Source organism: Canis aureus, chromosome 21 (genome assembly GCF_053574225.1).
Source record: "Canis aureus isolate CA01 chromosome 21, VMU_Caureus_v.1.0, whole genome shotgun sequence".
Classification (NCBI taxonomy): domain Eukaryota; kingdom Metazoa; phylum Chordata; class Mammalia; order Carnivora; family Canidae; genus Canis; species Canis aureus.
Genome location: NC_135631.1, coordinates 55081990 through 55092982, shown reverse-complemented (window position 1 = coordinate 55092982; position 10993 = coordinate 55081990). Strand labels below are relative to the sequence as shown.

General features: G+C 57.4%; 1 protein-coding gene across 2 annotated transcripts in view; it reads left to right on the top strand.

The window, feature by feature from the left end:
* Positions 1 to 435: 435 nt before the first annotated feature.
* The window catches only part of VWC2 (von Willebrand factor C domain containing 2), a 100401-nt gene continuing 89843 nt past the window's right edge, over positions 436 to 10993 (top strand). For both annotated transcript variants that reach the window (XR_013360606.1, XM_077864246.1), the window contains exon 1: positions 436 to 1155. Coding sequence is in view for 1 of the 2 variants with exons in the window: in XM_077864246.1 (XP_077720372.1) it covers positions 460 to 1155 (696 nt within the window). In the remaining variant the exon portion in view is untranslated. The remainder of the gene's footprint in view (positions 1156 to 10993) is intronic.

The following is a 10993-nucleotide window of genomic DNA, read 5'->3' as shown; positions in this document are numbered from 1 at the left end:
ATCCTCAGGCATGTGGCGAGCCCCGGGAAAGTGTGGCTAGCACCCGGGGAGGGGCGCGCGGGGGGGCTCCCGGGCTCCGGATCGCGCGGCGCTGTCCGGGGTGTGCGGGGGGCGCGGGCCCGGCTCCCCCGTGCGCCCCCCCTCCCCGCCCCGCCCCGCCCCGTGCGGCCCCTGCGCGGCAGAGCCGGCGTCCGCCTGGGCACCGGCACCGGCACCGGCTCGGGCACCGGGGAGGTCCGGGCTGGCTGCCCCCGCCCGCGCCGCGCGGCTCGTTCGTCTGGAGCGCGGCCGGGGCCGGGCGGGGGCCGGGCGCGCGCGGGCCGCGGGGCTCAGCTGTGCTGCTGTTCTCTCCGCAGGGACGGCGGCTCCCGGCTGGCGGCGGCGCGCCCCCGGGCCGTGAATGCGACTCGCCCCTCGGCCGCGCCCCCCGCCCGCCCGCCCGCCGGGACGCGGGAGGGGATGCCCCGCGGCGCTGCCATGGCCGTGGGCGCGCTGTCCAGCTCGCTCCTGGTCACCTGCTGCCTGATGGTGGCTCTGTGCAGCCCGAGCATCCCGCTGGAGAAGCTGGCCCAGGCGCCCGCGCAGCCGGGCCAGGAGAAGCGCGAGCACGCGTCTCGGGACGGCCCGGGGCGGGTGGACGAGCTCGGGCGGCCCGCGAGGGACGAGGGCGGCGGCGGCCGCGACTGGAAGAGCAGGGGCGGCCGCGGGCTGGCCGGCCGGGACGCGTGGAGCAGGCAGAAGCAGGCCTGGGCCGCCCAGGGCGCGGGCGCCAAGGCCGGGGACCTGCAGGGCCGGGCGCGCGGGGACACCCCGCAGGGGGAGCCCCCGGCCCCCGCCGCGCAGGACGCCGCCCGCGCCGACCCGGCGCCCACGCCCGAGCCGCCCGAGGAGTACGCGTACCCGGACTACCGCGGCAAGGGCTGCGTGGACGAGAGCGGCTTCGTGTACGCCATCGGGGAGAAGTTCGCGCCGGGCCCCTCGGCCTGCCCCTGCCTGTGCACCGAGGAGGGGCCGCTGTGCGCGCAGCCCGAGTGCCCGCGCCTGCACCCGCGCTGCATCCACGTCGACACGAGCCAGTGCTGCCCGCAGTGCAAGGAGAGGAAGAACTACTGCGAGTTCCGGGGCAGGACCTACCAGACTCTGGAGGAGTTCGTGGTAAGAGGCGAGCGCCCGCCGGCCCACTTTGCACCTCCCAGCGCCGCGGGGCGCGACCCCCCGGGCGCCCCGTGCGCCCCACTTTGAAGAAGAGGCGCACGGCTGTGCCCGCGTCCCCTCGGCTCGATCCCTCTTTGGGTGCAGAGGTAATCTCCAAAGCGGTGTGGCCCATCCGGGTCCGCGGTGACTCCTGGGGCCTTGGGGTCTCCCCCGCGGAGGGGTTGGGTCTGGAGAGGGCGAGGCACCCCGGCGGGGCGGGGCGGGGCGGGGCGCGCTGCTCCTGTTGCCGCGGCTGCAAACTCAACCTGTTTCCAAGCGCAGGCCGATTTGCGTGCCATTTGGGATACATCCTTCGGATAATGCCTAATGAAGGAAGACTAGTCACATCAATAAGCCATTTCCCCAGATTAGGGGGTGGGGTGTCATGCACAAGTTCTAAAAAGGAAAAGGAGAGGAAAATGCTTGCTCATGGGCCCCCGGGACGTCGAGGAGGGCAGAGACAGGAGGCCCAGGGGTAGGGTTAGAAATCGTGCAGGTCCAGGTGGGTACCGGGAACACTGTGCAAGGGCGCCCGGGCTCCTGGATGCCCACGCTGTGTGTCGGGCTCTCCTGAGGTTTCCAGGTGCGTGGACTTAGCTAAACCGCGCACCACGCCGCCAAACAGGTTATTACCTAAGATCTCCAGTTGATGGAGAGGAGGAAACCGAGGCACTGAATCTTTACATAATGTGGTGAAGGCGAGGCGGCTGTTGAGAAGCAGACTCATGTGTCGGTCGGGCCAAGCAGTTCAGTTCCACTGTGACACCTTCTCCCCCCACACTCTGTGGGACACACAACCCCCCTCCCCCCCCCCCCCCCCCCCCGTTCAGCCAGGGGCAGGTTTGCATGGAGGTGCTGGCTGGCACCACTGTGGGCCCCTTGGGGAACTTGACAGCCCTGCCTGTCACTGGCGGGCTGGGCTGAAACGCTCAGCTCCTCTTCCAGGGCCCCCCCCCATGGCCGGGCTGGACGTGGCCCGCGGACGTGGCACCTGGGAGGTTTCCTGGGCGGAAGGGGGCAGCGTGCAGGTGCAGCCGCGAAAGCCGAACGGAGAAGGCAGTTGGGAAGGAACCCTGCCTGCTGCTGGAGGCTGCCCAGCGCCCAGCCTCGGAGACCTGCACTTCAGGGTACGCCCAGGATGCGATGGCACCGTGTGGATTTCAGGAATAAATCATCAGGGTTGTAGAGCCAGAAAGCCAGGAAGGCCGGACCTGGAGATAAAGTGGAGACAATGCTGGGATTTAGTCAGGAAACCGGGGTGTCCATCCCGACCTTGCCACTAACCAGCGGAGCGCTTGTCCCCTCCGGGTTCGTGTTCCTGGTCCGCCAGGTGAGGGGCCGCCAGGTGAGCTGAGGCTTGCTGGGGCTCTGGCAGCCTGAGGCCCGGGGCCCACCTCCATGCCCACTGCCTGGGGGTACAGCTGTTCACGGGGGCCCTTTGGAGAAACAAAGAAAAATTGGTGGGGCGACTCCTCCGACCCAGGCCGGGCCTGTGCCATGAGGATGGTGGGAGCGGGCGGCCCGGTGCTCTGGCTGGGGGCCAGCTCAGGCCTCTCGGGGCGCTGGCGCAGAGGCAAGGCCAGAGGAGGGCCCTTCTGTGCTGGCCTGCGCAGGACTGTCGCCGTGGGCCTCGCACACAGATCTCCTGAGTTTGAGGCTCGTAAGGAAACCTAGGACGCAGGAGAACACATGCCAGCTGTAGGGTTTTAATTAATGACGTTGATTGTGAGCCCTGGGTGTCGTCGTCCGAGGAATCACTGCATTTTTTATCTGGAAAGCCCAAGCACATCACGAGGTGGCCGTTGCGTCCCCGAGACGGCAGACAGAAGGGAGAGTTCGCACTTCGGCTTCCGGGCTCGGCCGCTGAGCGCGGGGCCCCCCCGAAACTGCCTTTGCCCGGGGACGAGGGAGCCCTTCCCGGACTCCCCGCTTCCGAAGGGAGGGGCTCAGTGAGGAGACTGTGTTTCAGGCGCTGGACACGGGCGACGTTAGCAACAAAAGGGAGATTGCAAAGATTATGATCTTGGGAAGATTAAGGTACCGGCGAGCCTCTTTTTAGAGCATGAAGAGCATCTTCCATCCTCAGGTGACGCCTCACTTCTAACTTTCATCCAATCACCACCGGCTGCCGGGCCGTGTGCGGGCGAGGGTGTTGCAGAGCTGCTGCAAGCTTTCAATTGTGTGCTTGCTCCTGTGACGCGTGAAGATTTCACGCCTGGACGGTGTGCACCCTGTGCTCCTCTGTTTCTGTTGCTGTCAGGAACATTCTAGGCATTTCCCTAAGTCACTGTGGTTTGGTGCAAGTCATTTCGCGTCCATGTCTTTGTTTCCTCTCATGTACCAGAAGGGCTGTGGCACATTGCTGGGGGTGTCAGAGGGACGAGGGTGCGGGGCCAGCACTGAGCCCCGGGCGTCTTGGGGGTTGCCGTCGCGCAGAATTGCGGGGCTGGGCGGCTGTGTCCACCTGCCTGGTCTGGGGGCGCCGAGCTTTGCAGGGAGCGCCACCGTGGTTGCCATGTGCAGAGCAGGGGCGTGGAGAGGGGCTGTGGAGAGGCCTTGCCGTGGGAAAACGCTCTGCTCTTCTCCGAAGATGTAATTGAGGCGAAGCTTGTGGGACCGTGGGGCCCTGCGTGGAAGGCTGTGGACCGTGGCAGGGAGGAGATGGCAAGGCGGCGGGTTCTGGGCCTCCGTCCCTGGGAGGCACCTGTGCTCTCTGCTGGGTGGGGGTCCTGCCGGGGGCTCGGGGGTCACACTGGGCCTCCTTCCCTGGGAGGCACACAGGCACCTGTGCTCTCTGCTGGGGGGGTCTCCTGCTGGGGCTGGGGCTCACCCTGGGCCTCCTTCCCTGGGAGGTACCTGTGCTCTCTGCGGGGGGGGGGGGTCCTGCCGGGGGCTGGGGGGTCACTCTGGGCCTCCTTCCGGAAGCCACTAGAACAGTAGATCCTGCCCAGGGCCTGCAAGGCAGGTTTGGCTCCAGGGGGGCCTCCCCCGCACCCCCTCCGTGCCGGGTGCCTCTCCATCTTGGACCCGTGGCTCCCTGCCCAGGTCCAACAGTGAGCCCCGTCTTTTCCTTCCTCTCTGGGCTCCCCGCCCTGTCCCAGCCCGGCTCTGTTCCTCACCACCTGCTTGATCTCAGCCCGGTGTCGGCAGACAACCTCGCTCACTGCTTCCAAGGCGTCCCGTTAGGCTGCTCATAATAAGATACCCACATTTTTCTGGGGGCATTTGCAACTTAACTTGTATATGCAAACCAAACACCGAGTAACGAAGAGCATATTCCGCGCTGGCTCTCAAATTCTGCCAAGTAGCCTGGTGGTCAGCTTATGCCAGCAGGTATCCGACTTTGAATGAGGAAGCTGGTCTGTGGGTTTATATTTTTGTATAACAATGGTGTTTTCACGTGCTGCCTCCCAGGTCTGTTCACTCGTGGGGCCGCTGTGACAAAGTGCCGCTGACCCGGCGGCTCCAACGGTAGAGACTTGTTGATTCCCGGCCCTTGAGGCTGGAGGTCTGAGATCGAGGTGTGGGCCGGGCTGGCTCCTTCCGAGGCCTCTCTCCTGGGCGTGTAGACGGCCGTCTTCTCCCGTGTCCCCACCAGGGCCACCTGTGTCCTCCTCGTAGCCGACGGGGGCCCACCTGTATGGCCTCATTTTGACATATCTCGTCTCGTGTCTCGAAATACAGTCACGCTCAGAGATACCGGGGGTCAGCACTCGAACGCGGGAATCTGGGAGGGAGGACGCGACCTGGGCTGTAATGCAGCTGTCACGGGTGTCGAGGCCACAGTTGACCACAGATGCAGGAGCCCAGGGAGGCACAAGGAGTGTAGGTGGAGGGGGTCGCGGGGAAGGCTGCAGGGGCAGGTGCGATGGAAGGCTGGGAGGGACTGATGACAAACTGGACGCCGAGAAGCAGAGCCAGCAGCCCGCCCGAGCCCACTTGGTCCGTGTCTGTCCCATTCTGGGCGCCACGTTAGGGGCTACTCTACTACCTCTGCCCTGGGGTCTGAGCTCTTGGGGGCTCCACGGGGCAGTTTCCAATCCGTCCCGACGGCTACCGGGCAGGCCAGCAGCACACCAAAGCTGGACCCTCCTGTGGAGCCGCAAAGTAAGTCATCCCCGTCCTGGGGTGTCTTGACCCCCAGAAGCAGGGTCTGCGGGCTCATTTCAGTGTGCTGTGGGACCCGCTTATATGGCTCTCGCGGCCGGCGGGACACCCGTTTGGTCTCGGCACAGCGGCCCTCGTAGGGAGCAGGAGCTCTGAGGGGCGGTTGTGGCTCGTTGAAGAAAAGGGGGAACTTAATTATGAACGAGCACGGCCTGCTCGACTGTCTTTGAGAGCAAGAGGCCTGTTGGACAGGAGGCAGCTGGCCGGAGACCCACAGGCGCGGGGCCAGGGTGGACCCAGGCTCCCCCAGGGTGCCACTGTCTGCCCCGAGATTCACCCCGCTGCGCAATCTCATTTCCAGAAGTTCAGCGATGAAAAAAATTCTTCCATGAGATTTGGAATCCAAAGCTCCACTGACGGAGATCTCCGTCGTTACCAGGAGGTGCCGACGGGGAGGGAGACCCAGGCGTCGTACTTTTCAGTTTCATGGTCTTTATGTTCTCTTGGCTGATGTCCCCTAACACAGAACAACACTGTTATTATTTACCTTTGCAGAGAACGCGGAGTCCAGCTGTGTGAAGCTGGCGTTCTTAAGCTGGCCCTGATGCTCGTGCTGTGTGCTCCTTCTGAGTTTGTTTTGGTTTCAAGTCAGATTTTCTAAATTCTGGACTTTTCGGTTTCTGCCTTTCTATCCAAAGCCATGTAAATAGGTAACAGTTATTTATTTCTTTATTTTAAGGATTTTTATTTATTTATTTGAGAGAGGGAGAGAGTGCACACACACAGGAGCGGGCGGGAGGTGGGGTGGGGAGGGGCAGGGAGCCCGATGTGGGCCTCCATCCCAGGACCCTGAGATCAGGACCTGAGCTAAAGGCAGACACTTCAACGACAGAGCCCCCCGCCCAGTCGCCCCTAAATGGTAACAGTTATTTTATTTTATTTTATTTTATTTTATTTTATTTTATTTTATTTTATTTTATTTTTATTTTATTTTATTTTATTTTATTTTATTTTATTTTATTTTTATTTTATTTTATTTTATTTTATTATTTTATTTTATTTTATTTTATTTTATTTTATTTTATTTTATTTTATTTTTTATTGGTAACAGTTTCTTAAGGGGGAAGTCCATATGCTTCCTTGGGAACGTTCAAGTGTGGTCAGATGTTAAGCTTTAAGATTCAACACAGTTAAGTAGGTTGACCAAAGCCACGGAGCCAGTACGTGGGGGGACCGGGGTCTGAGTCCTAGGCTGTTGTACACTGATAATCGTGGGCTTCCAGTGGCACCGTCTTAGGTTCGTGACCAAATGGTGATGAAGTGTCATCTTGTGCGTGACGGAGAGAGTTCTAGGCACGTGAAGAAGGGAAAGCTCCTGCAGGTTCAGAGCACCTGCCTCACATTCGTGTCCGGGAGATGTGGGGTCAGCTTGACCAAGCATTTATCGATGTGGGTTTATGCCCTATTTGAGGCCGCCTAGGACAAAGTAAATACCCGTGTCCTTCAACGTATGCCATCTCGAGTTGGAAGGAGGACAGAAGCGTTTACTTCCAGGAGCTCCCTGAGGGCAAGGGGGGGAGGATTCCCGTGGGCAGTGGACAGAACAACAGATCTCCAGACGTGGGCGGGACCCCAGGCGTTGTCAGGCCCGCAGCAGGCAGACTGGTGGCCCGAGGCCAGCTCCAGCCCAGGGAGGTGTTCTGCTTGGCTCACCACACGGAAGGCGTCCGTTTGGCTAGTACAGATATTTAACAAATGAGTCGCTCGTGTCTATACCTCGATTGCCAATTTGCTGTCAAAATGGAATGATTCCCAAATGGCAGCCACCTGCCGACGCTGTGCTGGGCTGCTCCCCCCGTGGAAGGGCCCTTGCCCTCCAGCTGACCGCAGCCCACGAGGCGCGATTCACCCTCGGCCCTATGGCCACAGGGCTGTGTAATGCCTCTCTGGTTACGGGGGGGAGAGATGCCCGCTGAGGAGCCCGGGTCCCATGCTAGCATGCCCTGCCCCTTCCGTATGAGTAGAGTCAGCGTCTTCTAGAACTTCGAGGACAGAGAACTTGCCAGCTAAAGAGCTCTGTGTGAGCCATTTTTCCGTTGTGTCCCTGTGTCCCTGAGCAATTCTCAGACCTCCTTGTGGTACAGAGCGGAGAGTATCCTGATTATCTCTCTGTTTATGAGAAGTAGATGAAATATATGTGAAAGCAATTTGAACCTACACATCTCTGAACAAATTAAAAAAAAAAAAAAAAAAAACAGAAACAAAAAAGCCTGCAGCTAGGTTGGTGTGGTTTCTCGATGTGTCTTGTTGCCTGTGCCATCTCATGGGGATGACTACCCCCTGGCGGGGTGTTTGGTCCCTGGTAAGCCTTCCTGCAGAGGCTTGTCATCAGGGAGGGGCTCTCTGGGGCCTGCCCATAAGTATTTCCTTGGTGAACGGCATCTCTGAATCTGATAAATCCCCCAAAAGAATTTATTCTTGTATGCTTTTTAATTCAAGACATTTTTTTCTTTTTCTGTTTTTTCTTTTTTCTTTTTCTTTTTCCTTTTTTTTTTTTTTTTTTTTTTTTGGATAAATGTTTGCCAGGCACTGCACAAGGTACTGGAGACATGATGACAAACCTTGGAGTGCCTCCAGTAAACAGGCAGTGACCCCAGAGTGTGTGATATGCTGTGAGGAGCATCATGGGGCTCTGCAGGGTACACAGGTGGAAGCCGCCCATCGAGACTCTCTGGTTGCTGGCTTGTTTTTAATCGACCGAGCAATCCTGGGGCAGGTTTCTAGGGAAGAGATGAGAGTTTGTCTCGAAGAGAACAACTGAGAGTCTGGGTGGAGGATACGATTTTCCACCCCAGCCTACATACCCTATAGCCATCCTTCGTGGTATGGTTCTGACCACATAGCTGGAAATCCTTTTCTTGCTGCTTCTGTTCCAAGCCTGAGATCCTGCCAGCTGGATTTCACTTCTCATTCTATTTCTGTCGGGCACTGGGGTGCGGCCAGGACATGGAGTGCCTTTCGAATCTGCAGAAAAGGATGATGTCAGGCATCTGCCCATGGCCCTGCAAGTTCTCTCGGAAGCCCTAGGCCCCTGGAAAAGCATAGGGATGGAAAATTAAGATGGCATGTGGCTCTGAGCATTTCCAGAAATGATTTTGCTTTAAACATGATGAGACCACCCCTTGCTTGCCTGGGAATATGTAACAACGATAGCCTGAAAACCTACCACTTACAAAACTCGTGAAATCCCAGATATCATATAAAATACATTTTCTTAAAAGCACAGCTTAAATGGCAAAAAAAAAAAAAAAAAAAAAAAAAGTAAGAGAAATTAATCCCTGGAAGTAGAATCCAGACAGGAAAGTCAGCCCTGCAGCAGTGGCCACCTGAGAGCATCTCCTGATGCCGGGGGTCCAGGCCGTGGGTACTCAGGGCCAGGCTGGGGCACGTGACAAGCCCAGGGCCCCGAGGAGAGAGCGTCAGGTCAGGATGAGTCGCAGGAGACCGTGCTCCCCTCAAGAGCATGTCCTGCAAAGAAGCAGCAGACTGCCCTGCGTGGGCCTCAGGGCTGAGCCCAGTCGACAGGCTTGCTCTGAACACTTGCTGTCTCCAGGGCACACGGTCTCTTATGAGCATGAAGCCCGTATTCATACTCCCCTGGGTGGCCCCCTCAAAACCCGGGTGGGGTATTTTCATTTAAAGGATCCACTGGTATCTGACAGTAGCCGATGCTCCCAGGAGGAATGCACACTCCACCCGGGCTGCAAAGAATCTCCACAAACAGTGTTCCAAGGAATGTGACAGCACAACGGAAATCACACACGAGGAGGGGCATCATAAGCAGAAGTCCGCTGAGACCAAAGTAGTCCAGTAGAACCCAAATGTGGGGGTATAAATAGGGCTACTTAATGTGCAAAAATATACATGTTGACATAAACTGTACGGGTAAGCATAGTCCGGATACTAGTCAGCTTCATGAAAGAGGTGGGACTTCTACAAAGAGAGGATATGAGAGTCTGGATTAATGCTCAACAGGGGACTCAACAGCACATCAGGTGGTTTACGGGTCAATTCAGCGAACCGGCAGATAGATTTGTAGAGGTCACCCAGGTCAGACAGGGACGCACAGATGGAACATAGGAAGGAGATGTTTGGATCCATGGAGGACACGGAGAGGACATTCAATAAGGATCAGATCAGAATTCTGCAAGAGGTGATAGAGAGAATATGGGAGAAACGAGGGGTTGGTGTCTCAGGCTTTTGGATGGAAAGACTGCTATTTTCTGATTCAAGAATCCCCCCCGAACCTAAAGAAAGAGAAACCAAAAGGTTGTCCGACCCCCTTGCCATGTTATAGTGAGACGGCAAAGCACCCAAGGCAAGAGGTTTTAAGAGCAACCAGAGAGAAAAGACTTGACCTGCAAAAGAGCAGCATCTAGGTGGACGGCTGGCTTCTTGTCAACAGTGGAAAACCCAAATGGTAGAGCATCTTTAAAGGAGCAAAGAGGGAAGAAGAGTTAATCCAATTTCTATATCCAGCAAAACTATCCTTCAGGAAGGAGCCTGAACAAAGATATTTGATTTTTTTTAGAATTATTTTTGTTTAAGATTCCATTTATTTATTTACAGAGTGTGAGTTGGGGAAGGGCAGAGACTCTCAAGCAGACTCAGCACTGAGTGTGGAGCCTTACCTGGGACTCAGTCCCATGACCCCCGAGATCATGACCTGAGCCGAAATCAGGAGTTGGATGCTTAACTGACTGAGCCACCCAGGTGTTCCCGATCAAAGATTTTTTTTTTTTAAAGATTTCATTTATTTATTAGAGACACACACACACAGAGATACAGACAGACAGACAGACAGGCAGAGGTAGAAGCAGGCTCCATGCAGGGAGCCTGACGTGGGACTCGATCTCGGGTCTCCAGGATCATGCCCTGGGCTGAAGGCGGTGCTAAACCGCTGAGCCACTGAGGCAGCCCCTATCAAAGATATTTTTAAACAAAAATAGAGCGCATGCTGTCAAACGAGCATGCAGGGCAGCCTCTGACAACCACCTTCAGCAGTGCGGGTGCTGAATGCCCCACCTGCCTGAGGAGGGGAGTGGTCTCCGGGCTGAATTTTGGGTTGGGCACTTTATTTTTGAACAAACAGGAAATGACCTTTGATAGAACTTAAATGTTCTTGGATAAAGGTTATTATGGGCGGGGGGGGGGGGGGGGCAGCTAGCTCAGCTCTAGGCCCAGTAATGCCACAGGTGAGCGGTTCCAGAGACCCCTCCTGCTTTCCAGGGCTGTTGGACACAGACGCCACCAAGCTTTTATGGCCTATGGGTCATTGTCCTGACCTTCCTGTGGTAACACGTCCAGGCGACAAGCCCCCCTTGCTTGGCGTGCCATTCCTGTGCTCCACGAGGCAGCTCGGAAGAAAATGGTAATGCCTCTACCCGGATCTGCCGGTGGGTTGGTCCTTCTGGAGGGTCTCTCTGCTTTCCCCGTGGGTTGACGTGCTACACAAACATATTTCCCTCATTCAGCTTTATTTCTTTTTTAAAATATTTTATTTATTTATTCATGAGAGACACAGGGAGTGGCAGAGACACAGGCAGAGGGAGAAGCAGGCTCCATGCGGGGACCCCGAAGCAGGACTCGATCCCAGGACCCCGGGGTCACACCCTGGACCAAAGGCAGATGC